Source organism: Ambystoma mexicanum, chromosome 7q (genome assembly GCF_040938575.1).
Source record: "Ambystoma mexicanum isolate Mex_15411 chromosome 7q, UKY_AmexF1_1, whole genome shotgun sequence".
Lineage (NCBI taxonomy): Eukaryota > Metazoa > Chordata > Amphibia > Caudata > Ambystomatidae > Ambystoma > Ambystoma mexicanum.
The window spans coordinates 657,658,360-657,677,447 of NC_090941.1; the positions used below are offsets into that span (position 1 = coordinate 657,658,360).

The following is a 19,088-nucleotide window of genomic DNA, read 5'->3' on the forward strand; positions in this document are numbered from 1 at the left end:
AGTCGAGAAACAGATTGGAGGTGTTCAGTACATGTGCCACTCTTCGTATTCAGCCATGAAAATGATGGCCATGCTGGGTGCGAAGATGGCTCCCATGGCTGTCCCACATGTCTGCAGGTAAAAGCTGTCATTGAATGTGAAGAAGTTATTGCTAAGTGCTATTTCAAGCCATTAAACTATGAAGTTGATGGGGACCCTTCTTTGTGTCATGTACAGGGTAAGGTGGCTTCTTATGCATTGCAATGCCTGGTGTTGAGGGATGCTGGCGTATAAGCTCTTAATGTCAAGAGTGACAAGAAGATCTTCCAATGGGTTGGATGGCTGGTTTTCAAATTTAGAAATCATGTCCATGGTATCTCTGAGATAGGTCGGCGTGCGTTGGCTCAATGGTTTCAAGAAATGGTCAATACATTTCCCAATGGGTTCTAGAATAGAGCCACAACCTGAGACTATCGGTCTCCCCGCGGGTAGAGTACTGTTGTTGTGTATTTTTGGGAGGGCATATAATGCCGGAGTGCTACCTTCTGAAGTATTCAAAAATGCCTCATCTTTGTCAGTGATCCAGTCCCGAACCAGCGCGTATCTGGTGACTTCTTGGATCTTGGTTTTAATCTCCAATGTAGGGTCTTTTTTGAGTTTTTTATAATTCCCTTGTTCATTAAGCAGGGTCATCACCATGTCATGGAATTGGGTGGCGTTTTGTACCACTATGCCTCTGCCTTTATCGGCTGGTTTGATCAACAAAGATTTGTTCTCGCCTAGGGTTTTGAGAGCTTTTCTTTCCCCTGAGGTTATGTTCTGTCTGTGCTGTTCAGGTGTTGATAGGAGTTTCAGGATCTCATGCCGGATACATTTTTCAAAGGATAATATGGAGGCCGGTGTTTCAGTATCCGTAGGATTAAAGTCAGATTTACGCCTTAGACTTGTGCCTTCTGGTGGAGGTGGGAGGTCCTTGTCAAGAAAGAAAACTTTCCTTCTGATTGTTCTCAAGAAGTTGGACAGTTCAAGGTCTAATTGAAACCAATCAGTATAATTGGTAGGGACGAATGACAGTGCCTTGGCCAATGTTGATGTCTCATCTTTAGTCAGCGGAGTTCCTGATAAGTTGAAGATTGGGCTTGTTACTGTTGCCTCCGGTTGTTTCTGCGCCGTCTGTTCGGCTGACCCCACTGGGGGTAATTGTAGAAGGGGAATTGAGGCTGTTGGTGTGGGCCCCAGTATCCTCCTCTGGGACCCCCTTGGCCTAAAAAAGGCATCATAGGTGGTTGCTGAAATTGTTGGAATTGGCCAAAGTTAGTTTGTCTGCCTCTGGGTTAGGGTTGGTCGTCCGTGGATGAATCTGAACTAGTGGTGTCTGAAAATGAGACACCTCTACGCCTATTTCTTGAGGTACCTCCTTACCTCACCATCCTTTCTTTATCTTTAGTTTCCTTGTAATCAGCGGCCAGGTAGGGGTAAACATGTTCTATCTTAAAGTTATTTATATCCTTGGCAAGTTTTTTATGCTTCTCTTCAAGCGTGGAGGCAATAAATGTGTCCAGCGTTTTATCAATCTCTTTGAGTTTCTTGCGTGCGTTGGTTAAGGTATCGTCATTTGACCATCCAAATCAGCCGGATGGACTCCCCGTGGGCTGCCTAACCTTGATCCAGACTCCTGCACATTGCCTAAATTCACTCGGGCTCCAAGGTACTGTCACTACCTGTATCGTAATACTACACCTAGATTGCACCTATTATTTGGGTCCCAGTATTTAGTGTGGTTTTCCAATTTTTTTAGGGTTTCTGCCTCCATCTAAGTGCTCAGATTTTATGAGACCATCCTGGAGGACCCCTACCCCATCCAGGGCACCCCTTCCACTCCAGGCTTGGCCCAGCACTCAGCCTGCGGTCCGCCTTCGGACTTCTGCTTTACCACCTGCTACCCCGCAACTCCACCCAAGCTAGCAACAAGTGGTTTTCCCAGCTCTAGGTGAGTGGGTCTGGATTCTGGAACTGCATTGGCTCTGTCACCATGTGTATATATTTACTTTTGACCCCCTCAAGCAACTAGCTGCTTTTTTAACACATTTCGCATGTTTTACTTGTTCCTCACACAGAGTGACCTGACTCTCATGGCCCCAGAAGGCGGCTTCCATCATCTTAGCCGAAACGTCCGCAGCACCAATGGCCACCCCCTTGAGCACTTATAAACGGCTGCACCGATATCTCTAAAATAACATTTAGACGTAGACCTATCACGAGGTCACATTTGACCAAGCACGAGATCATATTTCAGCCGGGCAGTGGAGATCTTTAACCTAAATCTCCCATTCACAAAACTCATTAAGACTCTGTGTTCATAGAATTGTTTTTCATGAGGCTCCCACTTATTGATGAGTTATGTTGTTTATATGCTTATGCTCAGTCATAATGCCTTGAAATAATGATGCTTGTGGATTGCACTTTGGGCACTACTGTTGATATGTTGAAAAAAGTTAAATAACCAGCTAAATAATAAAAAGCTGTGTCAATTCACCTGAATGTATATGTGTTTTCACAAGTAGCTTTCTAAATGGAAACGTACTTTAAACCCCATTTAGATGTGTCTTCACTAGGGTTTGAACCTACTTGCATTTAATCATTGTAAAGATTTAAATTCCAGAGGGTAGGACCACCCCCCAGTTTCAGAGTCAGTTCTGTTGTTCGGCATTTGTGGTGGGCGGGGGGCGCACCAATCTCGCAGAGGGCAGTGGCAGGCCTGGGGCCAGCACTGTTCCTAATATTATCGACAGATGGCATTTCAACACATAACACAAATAAATAAAACTGCAGGACCATTACAGATGCAGGACACTCATCTGTTAGAGCTCTGTCTAGGTGCTCTGCGGCAAAATACATGCAAATCTCTTCATTTGCATATGGATTGCACCAACAGAAGCGACTTCACAGAAAAGCAGATTGCAAGGAGCATCATCAGTCTTTGATACTTGGAGGCACCATGGAAGGGACTTTAGAATAAATTGCCATACGTAAGCCAAGTTACAAATAATTTTGTTGTGCAAAATACCTAAATTGCACTTTTATTATATATGGAGCAACTCTATAGGCATTAGATATTATTATAACTAGTTGTACCTAGCGTAACATGCACCCATCTAGCATATCTTAACTGTTCTTAATTACATATGATCCCACTTTAATTTATTCGCTCACTCATATATTTCATTGTAAACACAATTGACAATCTCATTCTTCTCAAATACAAAGCTAAATGATCGGACTCTTGAGGGAGCAACAAATGGATGCCCTTGGCTGAATACATGTTTCAGGGGTATAGGCAAATTCTGTCAAAAGTCTGTCCCTGTGACTTATTAATGGTCATTGAAAAGGAAAAACGTATAAGAAACTGTCTTCTTTTGAATTTGAAAGGCATATTTGTATCAGATGGACTGAGAGGTATAAGAACAGTATCTAAGTTCAATCCATCGATTACACGGGCCTCTATGATGTGTATTTGTAGACGCGTAATTGTCAACCTTGTTCCATTGCAGAGTCCCATCATGGCATAAGATTGCATTGTAGCATCATTAAAGTGTATAATTACAACACCTACGTTCAGTTTTAGCTTTTGAGGAGGCATTCGTCCTACAACGTTTTGCTCTTCAGAGAATGAAACGTTGAGCCAGAAATGAACTGTTCCTTGACATTGGAACCAAACCGCTGTGCCCTGTGTGAAGAAAAGTGGGGTGGAAGTTGAAGGTGAAGGTGACCGTGTAAAACCGTGGTCATTCTGTTTGTTAAAATGATAGCTAGCTGTTGTTGAAGTGAAATGGCACACAGAGGTGCACTTTGCTATTTGGACAGCAGAGGGCAACCTAACACTGATAAATTGCATCAGCTTAGTACGGAAACATACCTGAGGATTTTATATATACAGTTACCATGATATATTTACATAAGATGTAAAGTGAATTGAAATCACTTACAGAGCTGTACAGAACACAGTGTGATTAAATGATTTACCCAGGATCACACACTTTTGTTAAATGGTGAAACCGGAATGTGGACAATTCAAGTAATTGAGCACATCTTCCCAGGTTTAGTTGATATAGCTATTTCTTAAGGTTTTGCTTTGCATGTCATGTGCTTAAATAATACTTTATGTATAGCAATTCCTTGGAAGCAAACCACATTACATAATAAACATGAAGGATTGTGAGTGACAGTGTCGGAAGCGGCCTCCTTACGTCTCTCTACACTGCGAGGCTAATGCACAGAGCAGAGCAGAGGTGCGGCTTGACACATCACGTTACGGCTCACGGCTTGACGCGCCTGCTGTAGAGGCTGAGCCAGGCACGAGGGTCCTTTCCTCTTACGGCGGCGAACCTGCGATCCCGTGAGCCCGTGAGTCCGCGGGCCCGTGAGGCTGTGAGCCCGTGAGCTGAAGGGAGCTTTATTCCAGGCACGGAGAGCAGGGAGCCTTATTCCGGGTTCGCATGGCAGAAGTGTTCGACTGTGACAGTCCGCGGGGTGATTGCCTGCAAGGTCCTGTCAAGGGGCGGCTATATGAGGACGGCTCAAGCTCCCTGGAGATAAGGGGTGTGATCAGGAACCGGTGAGCATTGGGTCTCCTGGAATGCTAAGGGCATTATAATTGCAGTATTTTTGTAAGTTGGCTCCTATATGTAATAGGACTATATGACTCTCCAGCTACATTCATTCACATGCACGGGTGCATTGTACTATTTTAGAATAAATATTGCTGTGGTGTATGTTCAATTGTGCTGGAGACTGACATTTACTGTAATATACGATCTACCCTCTTTAACAAGCTCTCGGAAGAAAGCGGCCAGGAGACTGCGGGGATATACTCCCGTTGATCCTGAGCCCAGTTAAGGATACTAAGCCTTGACGCTGACTGAGGTTATTGAGGGAAGCTCACAAAAGATATAGATAGAGCCTGTTGAGCCAAACGTTTTAAGACACTTAGTTTAGCAATCTTTGACAGTATCTGGTCGAGAGGAGGACTCTTATTAAAGTTGGGAGAGCGAATTATTGCACCAACAAATAAATATAACTTGAAAAGAAAGAAAAAGGAGAAAGTGATGGTGACCACCGCAGAGGATGCGAAGGGTTAAAAGAATAAACCTAAGAGGAACATTCACATAGATCAAAGCAGGATTACCGGTTTCTTCCCTCTCAATCCATCAGTGGAAATTAATTCTACGGTTTTGGAGGCACCCATAGGGACAGAGTTAAATATTACTAACCTGGGTAGCTCGCTGAACTTTGGAGACATTGACAATAATTCACTTTTTGATCTATGTTTAAATATACAGAGAGGCATGACTCCACAGTTACCAGTGCCTGCAGGTAGTCCGGCTATCCCTCAGATGGAGAGTCAAGTAAAAGAGCACCCTGATCCCTCGATTGGGGTGGCGTCCATAGGAAGACTATCTGCCTCACCCAACCTTATGATAGATACTACCTCCGGCTCTGAGGCCGAGAGGGCCATAAGCAACTTTCCTGGAGCCATGGAAATAGCCGAAATACAAGCATCAGTGGCGTCCCTGCAGTTTGCATTAAAAATCCTATTACAGATGGCTGGGCGTATTTTAGTCAACACCGACACATTGACTAAGGATAATCCTCAAAGTCAGATTCCCACTGAGGACGTGGAAAGCAATCTGTCCGATGTCATACAGATTGGGATTGAGCTTCAGCAGCAGCCAGGGTCGGAAGTAGACTGAGCACCGGAGGAGCCTAATGACGCTATAACTACTTGTAAACAGCGCAGAACGACCAGGCAAGCATCGGTGGAGAGAAGAGTTGATAGCCATGATCAATCATTGATAGTGCCAGAGATGATCAATCTCCGCTCCAAGAAAGCCAAAAAGAGAGCGGCTTGAGCTAAAAGGAGAAATGCTCCGGGGGAAGGAAGCCTGACTAGCTGGCTGATAACGGAGAAGGTGGCAGCCTTCGAGGCTAAGGAAATGGAAACAGCGATGATTGATTATCTATCCGAGGAAGATCTTATTGCCGCAAATACACCCAAGGTCGAGCATGCCCAAGTGGGCCTCTCGATTCAACACCTTGTATAGCTGAATCCAAAAAAGAGGGCAATGAAGTGGAGGGAAATCATATCTGCTTTATAAAAAGTTTGTATCAGAGTGGTGACTGTAAATGGCTTTCACGATCGGAATTTCTGAAAAGAATGTTCTCTGTACCTCAATTAAGAGTACTTTGCTCTGAGGATTTTCAATTTTTAGAACCTTTGTCAGGAACTAATCCTCAGGTGTCAGCTTTGCATTGTACATTTTTGGCTACTGCCCAGTTATTAAGGACATATAAAGATGAGCTGAGAACTGTGGATATCGAGGTAGATGCTGACATAAAATATGAAGATCCTATTCACTTAGAGACGGAAACAGCTGTCTCCAATATTAAGACATTAGGTCCTCAACTACCCACTGGGAAGAAGGTAGAGATGACTGATGTCCAACTGCTGTTGAAGTGGTTAGTCGAGGTTGTGCCTACGGTTGTTGAATGCAAATGAAAATTAACATTAGTGACATGGAACTGCCAGGGCTTTGCTCACTTATTAAAGGATAAAGGATTGATAACCCAGTTAGCTGGACACAGTTGTATCTGTTTACAAGAAACCTTGGCGATTAACCCTTTGTTCTTAGACGGGTTTGTTGGATATCAGACTTTTGCCAAAAAAGGCGAAAGGGGGAGGCCCATTGGTGGACTCTGGATTGGGGTATCAAACATTTTTAGCTCACAAAGGATTGAGGAGAGCCTAGAGGATAACATGATTGCTGTTGAAATAGCACATAAAGGAAAGAAAAGTCTAGATAGTATGCTAATGGTTTGCTTATATAATCTGCCAGGGGCTGCGATGAGTGAATTAATACAAGAAGCATTACACAAACTACTTGCAAACTGGTTAATAGTCCAAGATAACTCTGAGGTTTGTGTGATGGGAGACTTAAATGCGCATATGTTGGGGGGAGATGTGAGTATGAAGAACTCAAAACTGCATCCAAAATGTGAAATGATACATGATAAGGAGGATGGGGAAGGGCAACATTGGGTACAATTTTTTCAAAATTGGGAATTCGAGATGATTAATGGGCGTACTGATAGTGATCATCCAGGAAAGCATACATGGAACAATGGCTCATCTATCAGTATATTAGATTATATCTTTGTCTCGCCGAATGTATTACTTGTTGTGGATGATATGGCTGTGGTACAAAACAAATGGAGCGACCATGCCATGTTGACGTGCTCCTTTGATATCATAGTGGCCGAGATCCCACGGCATGATAAGGGCAATGTTAAGGTGAACCATGCTGGTACTATAATACAATGGTCTGATATTAACATACAATGAGCAATGGAGGCCCTAAATGAAGAGTGTCTACCTGACCTTGACGCATTTAATATGATGTCCATGAATGAGGTTGAGGAATGGATTCTCCTGTTCTCTGGCAAACATGCAACAATGCCGAGTAGAGCAATGGACAGTGACCAGGGGAAACCTCCCATATATGATAGTTATATCAGGGATGCAAAAAGATCCCTGAGGGCGGATATGCGTCAAGCGAAGAAATCTAGCTCAACGTGGGAAACATATAGCGTGATTGTCAAGAGATTAAAGAATAGATCTAGGGCTAACATTAAGGCCAAGAGAAGTGCGGATCGTAATAAAAATTGGCAAAGATTAGTGCAGACTATTTGCTCTAAGAAAGTGTCTAATATCTGGGCAGTATTGAATGAAGCTAGAGGGACCAAGATAAAACAAACAGTTAACCCCATTGGTAGTGCTGCGTGGATTAGGTTTTTGGAAAAGCGTAATGTAGTTATTGATTCTAAGGAAATGATGCAGTTAAGCGTAGTACCACCCAACTCTGATATTTCACATAATTCTATCTTGGCAGAGATCAAATTATTGAAATCGTCTAGAGCCTGAGGTCCTAACGGCCTGGCGAACATTGTAATTAGGAGTCATCCCAATTTTTGGGCCAATCTACTCAACATCTTATATAAGAAGGTATTGAATGAAGGTAAAGTTCCGAGCTCTTGGCAGACAGCAATTTTAATTCCGATTTTTAAAAGGGGAACTCGCATGGATCCTAATAATTATAGGTTGCTATCTATGCTCGACACTACAGGTAAACTATTTGCCTCGCTAATATTGAAAAAATTGCAAGAATGGGTGGACAAAGCAAATATACTATGTAAGTTTCAATGTGGATTTAGACAAGGCTATTCCACTTCTCAAAACCTTTTGGTTATGGATACAATGCGAAGTAGGGCACGGCAGAGTGGGCAACCTCCCCTGTACGCGCTCTACGTCGACTTTAAGGCAGCTTTTGATACTATTCCAAGAGTGAGATTGTGGAGGAAGCTGGAAATGTTAGGTTGCCCAGCTGACCTTTTATACTACCTTAGATTACTACACCAGAACACCAAGGTGAGATCAAAATTAGATCTCCAAGGTCATATGACAGAAGAGGTCTTGCAAAACAGAGGAGTTAAACAGGGGTGCGTTACTGCCCCTGTTGTGTACAACTTATATGTACACAATATACCACAGGCAATAGCCATGGCTAGTAACTGTCCTCCGAAAATTGGTAAAGATCCTTGTCTGGTTCTTGCATATGCAGATGGCCTAGTAGTATTTGACCACCCTATAAGTGGGTTACGCCGATCGGCACGGGCCCTCTGGGACTACTCTGAAAGAAATGGCCTCACTATCAATATAGAAAAAACTCACGTGATAAGATACACAAATAAAAGAACTACACGTGTTAAGCTCTTTATTGACAACATTGAAATTACATATGTTCCGGTTTATAGATATCTCGGGACTGAGTTCGAACCCTCAGGTAGTTACCTCATATGTAAGCGTAACCGTATTATAAGAGCAGCCCAAATCACAGCCCTCTTTAAACGTTTTACAATAAGTCAGGGGGGGCTATACGCTATGGGGATCACAACATTTATACATCCAAGTTTTGTCCCCTATAATGGTGTATGGATTGGAAGTACTTATACAAATGGAGTTAAACTGGTTGCAGCTAATTGAGGGAAAATATTGGCGCAAGATATTAGGTCTCCCGACATGCATCCCAATGGCTCTCTTAAGACTTGCGCTTGGGTTGATATCGTTGAAAGCATTGGTCCTGAAAAAGAGAGCAGGATTGTATCTAAAAATGGTGAATGGAGCAGGCAATGCCTTATTGAGGGCAGTTGCTCAAGAATTTAATAAAGAAAGCTCCACATGCCAATGGATAAACCAAATGGAACAATTTCTAAAGGATGTATGTTGGACACACCGGGCAGGTCCCTTCACGGAGAAAAAGCAGTTCGCATTGGGAAGACGAGTAGAATTATGGGATTGGTTGGAGAATTATGAGCACCTCTGCAAACTTAAATCATATAATTTTGTGCAATCTAGATTATATATGTTTAAGAAGCCTCAACAATACTTGATGTTATGCCCCTCAAATAGATTAAGACGCCTTATTCTCTTATTAAGACTAGAACACCTCTCCACTAAGGTGATCACATGGGTGTTAGATAAGACTCCTAAAGAACTGCAATTTTGTCGCCTTTGTAAGAATAGGGATATCCCGGAGACTGCCAAACATGTTCTGACCGAATGCTATGAAATGAGAGATATGATAGAATATTATTTATTTGGGAATGTATGTACATAAGAATGATACGATCAAGGAAAAATCCTTTTGGAACCATTGTGTCAACTCTGAAAGCATGAGCCTGTTAGTTAACTGCAATTTACAATATTTGGTTGAAAGTGGAAACCAAACTGGGCATTTTCTTGTGATGTTAGACACTATATATTAGCCGAGGCCAGCGTAAGCTGTATTGTACTGGTATGAATAGCTGGTATGAGCATGAAGAATGAGGTCTAATACACAACTTAATATAACAGGATCATGCGGCTAGGCTAAGTTATTGGCAAACGATGATTAGTGCCAGGAATTATTAGAATTGTATTTTAGTAATGAAGGATGATTAATGGATGGATTTCTTTGTAATAAGTGTATTTTATTAATGTATGAATTATGACTGATTTTATGTTTCTTTACAAACTGATATATATGTGTAAAGTTTATTTTTTAAACTTAATCACATTAAATATATTAATTAATTAATAAACTAGCCTTTCATAGTACACTAAACACTATAAACATTGTCATAGAAATATGTTGAGCAATAAGAGTAGCACTTTAGTTCTATTCTCCCCATCCTGCACGCAAAGTCACACTAGCATCAATCAGATTAATGTGAACCTAAAAAATACCCCTTTACCCCTTGGGTTTTAAGGCCATAGTCATTATTTCATAAAGCATGCACCGTTATTCACCCTCTCACTCCCTCCCATTCACATTTCTAAAGGGGCAAATGTCCTTGTAATAGTCCCCCCCCCATCAGTGCCTAATGGCTCACATTGTAATGCTCTGTTGACACAGAGCAAAGTGAGAGCCCCTCTGCTGCCCGCAACTCCTTGAGACATTGTCCTGGCCGCGGGACACCTTTCCCTTTCGGATAGGGTAAGGTGTCCTGCAGCCAGGACCATGAGCGTGCTGAGCAGGAATTGCTCTGCACACAATGCCCTGCCAGCGGGACACCTTTCTCATTGGGCACCCTCATTGAGATGTTGAACGGGAGAGATGTCCCACTGACAAATGTCCCAATCTGGTTCTTAAAAGAGCCATGGTGGGCAGCTTGCCCCCGGCTCGGTATGCCACTGGCCACACCCTTGTACCCCCTTAAAATTATTCCCCTGGATGCAGGGGTGTTCCCTGCATTGAAGGAATGCCAAGAAAAGGCAAAGGGAGAAATGTTGTTTTCCTGGTGCACCGAGAACGGCACCGGGAAAATGTGCTGTGGCAAAATCGGCCTGTGGAAAACATCATAGATCCGAGTGTTTGGTCTGTTTGCAAAGACAAGACAAACTTGCAAGTGTTGACAGGGATGTTGCAACAAATGAAGAAACTCTAATTGTCCACACTCTGGTCTGTGTCCACAGAGGGAGCGACAGCCAGCGAGTACAAAGCCCTGATGACGGAGCTGAAGATCTTGATTCATATTGGACATCACCTCAACGTGGTGAACCTGCTGGGAGCCTGCACAAGGCCAGGAGGTAAAGTAGCCCCTTCATCACTATGAACAGAAACCCCCTGCATGGCTTCATTTAAAGGACAAATGTGGGGGGTGAGGAGGTGGGATGTGGCTCTGATTTCTTTCTTTTACGGTAATGGGAGTGCCTGTTGTGGTGCAGGGTAGTGGGAGTACATCCCGAGGGAACGATGGATAAGCAGGTCTTGTATCTCTTTTGATATCAGTGTTTCTGCAGATCTATGGTTATAGGAATTAGCTTATGGCTATTTCATAAATTGTCTGTACTATTACCTAATGTATGCATTCCACTGTGGCATGCACCACTTTAAACAAGTGAGCCTTTACATTTCTCTTTTAACAGTTTTTTGTAAATCTGATGGGGGTGGAAGTATAGCTCAAGGGCAGCATGCTTGCCTTGTGCACAAGATGATGTTGTTGAACATCGGGTCAATGCCCAGTCCATTGCTTAAAAGGTGATGGCAGGGCTTCGAGTGGGCCGAGGCTAGCCAGGGTGCCACTCCTGCAGTCTTGAAAACTACTGTTAAGCTGGGGTGATGTGAGGACTCCCTCAGAACACTTCTAATTAGCACCCAAGCAATTGCTCTGAAGGCTGAAAAAGCTCTGCAGTAGATACTGAATTGCAGGTACCTTCTGATCAATTGACAAGCTCTGAGGGAAATGCAATTAAGGAAAGGGAAGTTGTACTTTGTTGAAGCAGAAGAGCTCAAGCCTTACAACTGAAGGTTTGGGCTGTCCAAATGAGTATAAGTGGTTTGCAGACATTTTACTGTTAGGGTGAGTGTTGTGACACATTAAATGAACACTAAACCCAGTGTGCATCAGATGCTCAGAAGGATTGCATGCTTGAATCACTATCAGGCACATAGAAATCCAATAGAAAAATCTGTGGTCATTATGATGTCGCCTAAATGTTCATTGATGTTATGCAACTCAGCAAGAAACCCACATTGGTGCTGTTGGTCTATTCCCTTTCTTACAGGTGATTTATTTGCATAATAAGTTTGTTTATATACTGAGTCAGCTTGTGGTTTATGTATAGATTGCTGTTTATTTACAGACCGAGCCAGAGACTGTTTTGTTTACATTGTGCACACTGTAGGCAAACAAAACCACCTGACGACATGCTGAGTGAACCAAAATACATATTTGCAGGGTTTCATGGTGTATTGTTTGAGTTAGACGGCCCATGCATAAGTCACCCGCCCTCCTTTAGGCCACACTCTGCACTCTTTAGGCCATACCGAGCACTTAGTTTGTGTCCCCTTGATTACAGCCTCCACTCAGTTTCCTATCCCACTTAAATAACCAGCCAGATGAGACCAACATTAAGCATGATATCTGTCACCAATAAAATAAAACAAATTAACTATTCTGGTTTGGCTATAAATTGTGGGAGTCAATAGGTTTTCAGAGACAGCAATAGAGAATATCCCATCAGGGAGCTATGAGAAGGTGTCGTAGGTTGTAGCAAGAACATCTTGTCTGGGCTGCAGGCGAGTTTAATCAGGAGGGCAGTGTTTTCTGAAATGCAAGATTGGCAGGTGTGCCTTATGTGTGCGTGAACTATTCCGGATCATGGATGCAAAGACCGAGAACGCTTGTTATTTGCTATTTTACTTCCCTGTGGAATGTTTGCAGACACATTGATCTCCTCATGCTATTTCGCTACACCCACAAGATGAGATCAGCAGATCTGTGTATAAACATGTCTACAGCGTTTTAAATGAGGAGCAATTGAAGTATTTTTCTGGAAGCGCTGTGGTTTGTTGGCATTCATTCTAGCACAGTCACTGCAGCTCAGCGGGCGGTTCAGGAACAGAAACCAATTGTCCAAGTCCACCTCCTGGTGGGTATTGCAGTTGTCTCTTCAAATTGGGAAAGGATTTCCCACCTATGACCTTTTGATGTCTGACTCGCCCACTGGCTTCTACATTTCAGGAAGGAGTGCAAGACACTCCTCTTCAAGGAATGGCTCCTCCCTAGCACCAAGGTCCACACATCCTCCCCCTCGACTCCCCTCCTAACTTGAGATATGCTGCCCCGGTTCCTCCCCTGGTTGTGGATCATTGCTGCCAAATGGACCGCCCTCCCCCATCTTAGCTCCCCGCTCTCTTGTATCTCTGCTTTCGTCATTGTGTCCTTCTTCCTATGACTTGTAAAGTGCTCCATTGCTTCCCAAAGCTAGGACACTGCTCAATAAATACCCTAACAATAATGACAATAAAAATAATAATAAGCAGGTAGAATTTGCCTTGGGTTTCTTTTTCACTCGGCTTATAGCTCCCAATTCACAAAGCATTGTTTTACATTTGTGTGACCCTTCTGCTTGTGTGAGGGAAAAATGTAATTTGCATATGGAGCCAATTCAAAAATTACTTTACACACGAACATTGCCCAAGTCAAATATTTGGGTTTTTTGCATTCATGGCCTTGACAGGGGCGTGTGATGCTCATTTCTGAGAACATGTATGATTTAAGGGGAGTGCACTCAGTCTCAGTATTAAAAGAGCCCACCATTCATAGGCTCTGTTTGCACCCATGTGGGTGGCGCAATGTGGGTCTGCTGATGTCAGCAGGCGCCAAGCTCTCCACCCACAGCGGTGCTGGAAGCCAATGCACATCTATGAACCTGGCAGTTGACTACAGACAGGCCGGACTGTGCCGCACTTAAGTTAGCAACCCAGCCCTTTCCCTTTCAAAGGAATCCCCTTTGAGACATATGTGGTATAGTTATAATGCCTGCTAACCCAGCCAAATGTGTGAATTAGGCCACCATAGTCCAACGTCCAAAACCCCATGTGTCACAACTGCATTTGTGTTGAACTGGAATGTCAAAAGCGTAATTAGTTTGGACTAAGCACCACCTATAAACTTAAACTATTGCATTACATTACAGATAGGGAGAAGTGCCATATGAGCAGGGGCACAAAGCTTATATGTGTTGTTTGGTTACCATTTACTGCCTATGGCCATTCCCACCCATTTCATGCCCCTCCCTGCCCAAAACACCACCTCATGGGAACTCTTTGAGCTTCCTTTAATCCAGCCTTACCATCCAACTTTGCACTCAAAGTGCCTGTCAGTGTTTTTTTCTAAGCAATCTTCTGAGTTAAAGACTTAATTGGAGCTGTAAACTCGCAGCTGGTATAACAAAAATATCTTAACCAGGTCTGCCTTCAGCCAGTCAATTTATATATAAGCACTGTGCGTGCCCTTTACTGATGTCCTGTTCAAAACAAGGATTGGCAAAGCCAACAGTTTTGGCTTGTGTCTAAGTATTAGACATTTGCCAGACACTGCAATTAGATGCCCAGGTACTTGCATCATTTTCCACCTGCAACTTTCAATGTCCAGTTAATACCAGTATGGCAGTGCCTGGCAAGTACCTACACAATAGGCAAAACCCTGGCCATTGCTGATACTTATTTCAGGTATTATTTGTGTGATGACTCAACTGTCTTATAGTGCCAGTAAATGCCACATTGAGCAAATATGACTGCAAAGTGTAACCTCACAACCAGATCTTTCTTCATTTCATAGAGCACAGCTGCTGTTTGTGTTTGGGGAAATTAATAGTCCAGCTGTGGCCATATGTGAGAGGATCCAAGACAACAGCAGGTTTTTGGCCTGGCATTTGAATGCTCTCCTCAACGTTCTAAAGTGGTACAAGTGGCATAACTGCCAACTATTGCAATGCATGCGATGACGGTCACCTTTAGCCTATCCTCGCCTTTTTCTGACAGCACTTTGGACTTTTGCAAGTTTTATTATATTTTTGCAATTAGGAGTAAGAGTCCACAATCGCCAGTATTCTCTCTCTAACACTCCAGGACTGGCAGAAGGCGGCCCTCATGGCATGGGGCCAGTTGGCGGTAATGAATGCTCATGTGGGTCTGTATTGCTAGGTCTTCTGCTGATAGAGCTGTTGTCTTAAAAAACACATATTCCTTCCAGGCACCTACGATCAGGTACCCAAGGACAACTGGAAGTAACACGTGCAAAACAACTCAGAGGATGTGGGCGCTCTTTGGACGTCCTGACACCTCAAGCATGGAACACACTCCCTCAGATGTTACGCCTAGAGGAATGTCACTTAGCGTTTAGGAAGCAACTGAAAACCTGACTGTTCAAATAATCCTCCACCTTGCCTATCTCCCCCAGCCTTTTAACTGTTTAGGTCCTGTCCGGCCCTAGTGATCTTTGGCTTCGTTATAACCCTGGCAGAATGCGTTTTACAGCGCTTGTAGAGCTGCCGGTGCCGTTAAACCCATTCCGCCCTATTACAAGGTCCCCTTGCGGGACCCGCTCTGGACGTCTGGTCAGACCAGACGTCCTTTGCGGGTCCCGCGAGGGGACCAAGGAGCTAACAACGGGCCCGTTATTAACGGGTCCGTTGTTAGTTTCATCCCCATTCCCATTGAGCCCTATGGGGGCTCAATGGGAATGGGGATGGCCTGGGTTGCCTGAATGGGGAAATACCGGGCCCTCCAAAGTCGGAATGGCCCGGTATTTCCCCATTCAGGGACCACAGACCCGGACCTGAGTTTGGAGACAGCCATTACCTTACTAAGGGCATGTCTGGCTCCAAACTCGTAATGAGGCACCTTTTCTGTGTGTTTGTGTTGACTGCGCCCTTGATGCCTGCGGGCTTTGGCGCTATATAAACAAATAAAAATTAAAAAATGCCTCTCCTGGTTTCATATGGTCACTCGAGTTCTCATGAATGTGTGGGATGTCTTGACCCACTTTTGCTCTGCCATGCGGCATCCCTGTGTTCTGATGGTGCCAGAAATATCAAAAGGGCCGCAAAATCCTTGTGCGCGCCAAAACCTCTGAAAATCGCGCTTTACAACACAAAAAGATGGCTGCCAAATCTACCATGCATGTTGTCAGTGATGGAACAGAGATCTCACTCCTGAAACATGTCACTGGGCTTCACAACAAGTAAACATGGAGCACAGAGGGAAAAGCAGTGCTTTGCTGAAAGAAATCCAAAATCTTGCTTTTAAATCCTTTTTCTTGGTTGCTGAAACTGCAGAATGCCGGTACAAAACACACCCAAACATCCAATATTCTTGCTGGGTGCTACAATTCACTGAGTCCAAGAAATCATTGTGAACATACAATGTCCTGCAAAGCTGAATTTGTCATAAAAACATCCACAGAAAGAGTTGTCTGTCTGTGGAATCTGTCACAATCTGGGCGCAGTACCCTCGGACGCCTGAATGACAGCTGTCAGAAGCCTGCATGAGAAGCTTTAAACTTGTACATACTGAAATCAAATGGTTGAAAACTAAGTGGCCTGTTACTGAGAGTAACCTATGTTGTAATTGTTTAAATCCCATGGTTTAGAATCTGGAATAAGTGTTCTAGCTGCTTGTTTGAAATTATAAGTTGTTTTAAGCAAAGGAAAAATGCAACAGAATAACATTTGAATTTAAGCCTGGCTAAAAGCAACCAAACCAGTATGACAGCTTCCCCCACAGAGGCAGGGTCTCTCCCTTTTGCTTCCCTCCACCAGGAAATCACACCTAAGTGATGATTATAGGGTGGGAGGAGAATTTGGGCTGCAGTGGGAAGGAGACAATGGACATCCTCCAGCTACAGGCCTGCCAAGTGTGAAGGGTCGTAAAATGACCTGGGCCCAGGAGGAACTGGGAGTAGACTGTTTCTGAACTGCAGGGAGATAGAAGAAGGCAGAGACAAACAACCATTTGTTGCTTAACAAGGACAAAAGACACATTTTAAAAGGCTGATAACGTACTGTGTAAAATTGTCAAAAACACAAAAACAACACCATTGTTAATGTAAATATTGGCTGCACATTTTAAAAGGCACCGGAACTCTGTGACATGTTCTGGGAAGAAACGGCGGAAAATGTGATATTACACAAAATGTAGTTTTGATAGAAGCATGAAACTTCATACACTTATGCCCATGTCCAATGCGCACATTTGTAGAAATTTGCTCCGAAACTGGACATTGTGTTCCGGATGAAAAAGGCAAAATTCTGTAAAAAGCAGACACAAGATCTTACAGTTTGGAGGAGTATCTGCTACACAAAATATGTAGTCTGTATATATGATTGTTATAGAGGTTGCACACATGGAAATAGGTATTGTACCAAAAGTAGATTGTGTTCAAGAGGCTAGGGGTGGACTCTAGGCCTCGTAAACTCACATCATAAAGATGACCCCCTGTTTTTCTCCAACTATCAAGGAAGAGAGGAGACCCTGACCAATCCCTGTCAAAGGGGCACGCTTAGGATAAACCAGCACACACACCCCTTTATCATAAGGATAAATAGAGACAGCTGAGCACTCAGAAAGACAGACAGATGCACCCACTAACCAATTGCTGGTGAAGCACCCTGCAGCAGAACCATCCATCTTACTTGCTCCAGATTCCAGAAACTTGGTAAAGCAGAAAGGCCATTCCATTAGCTGAACCATTTTCAGCTAGGCCTTAAAATTCCAGAACCAGAACCCCATAAACCTAAGGGGAATCAAAATACAGCCGAGCTGTGCTGTACTGCTTGCCTGCTGAAAATAATTATCATCAGAACCAAGAGATCCAAAGTTTGCCACGAATTTTCGTTTAGGGAATTTCTGACACGTGTAAAACAGCTTTTGATTGCTTCCGACCTCAATTTTAAGATTTCACACTGCTGCTTAGTATTAAATCATTGCTAGTGTTTGTCTGTAACTATCTAAAGCGGCTTCCATAAGAATTTAAACACTTTCAGCAATTTAGCCCATATTTAGTGTTTTTCCCAATCCATTCTCAAGATAACTTTAAAACCATTTTGACAGCTTGCCAATCAATTCTGTTTTGCTCTTGTATTGCTGGGGGGGAATTGGGATTGATATTTTGTTTGAATTCTGCAATTCCTGAATACCAGCTCTCTCCTCCTATCTCTTTACATTGTCTATTGGGGGGTTGAGGGGTGTGCAGGGGGAAATAGTAACCACACAGCTATCTGTTCTGAACACACACACACAAAAGTATTATTCCTGTGCTGAATTGTTTGCTCACTATTGCTCCTTGTGCATTAAAGATATTGATTAGTGTTACATCACTGAAGATCATCTAAAATTCAGGAAATCACTAAAAACCTGGCTCTACAACACCACAGACTAAACCTAGAAACCGAAACTGGAAAAGGATAACTAAACCGAAAAGACACGGACATCCCTGATCCGGGAGAGTAAAAGCCCACGGCAGCTGGACGGGTGACACAGGATAGACAGGAACACAGGCGGCACGCACGGAGACTGAGTCAACTAACCCAGACAATCCCACCAACACTTTCGCCCGCCCCTTAATTTAATTACCGCCAGGTACCACATCGATGTGGAATTATGGAGATATTGGCAATCATCCCACTACCTGAGAGGTTGTCATTGGCAGATGCACTGGCCACAAGAGTCTGAATGGAGGATAAGGGGAGCTATTAGAGAGCATGTTAGAGGCGGGGGCTAGAGGAGTAAGGAACCTGTATGCTAGTCAGCCCCAGATCAGGACAGAGCCGCAACAGGGGAGACTACGCAAGCCGAGCGCTTCAATTCTGTATAGAGACGCAAACTAACCAACCCTACTAACAATTTCCCTTTCTGCATACACCTCTCAAACTCCAAACCAAACACAACCAAAACCTACAGCACAACAAACCGCACAAACTTCACTACATTGCAACAACAAAACAAAAACACACATAGCCTTGCACAACAGTACACATCGACTACCGGCCGCAAACACCCCAGGCCCAGCCAACGGACCCACCGGGCTGAGGCCGACAACAGCACATCACTGCTCTCTTGCACTCTTGCTGCTTCCTCCCACTAACTCAACCTCCCCTCCTCTTTCAGAGCCGCCAGAGCGCCAAGGGACGCCTACGGTGGTGATAGTGCGCGGTACAAATGTCCTTT

The 19,088-nt window shown here is 43.7% G+C and overlaps 1 protein-coding gene across 1 annotated transcript in view; it reads left to right on the top strand.

Moving 5' to 3' along the window:
* FLT1 (fms related receptor tyrosine kinase 1) overlaps positions 1 to 19,088 on the top strand; it is a 577,293-nt gene that overhangs the window by 351,578 nt on the left and 206,627 nt on the right. The window contains exon 19 of the mRNA XM_069639312.1: positions 11,048 to 11,161. Coding sequence (XP_069495413.1) covers positions 11,048 to 11,161 — 114 coding nt within the window. The remainder of the gene's footprint in view (positions 1 to 11,047; positions 11,162 to 19,088) is intronic.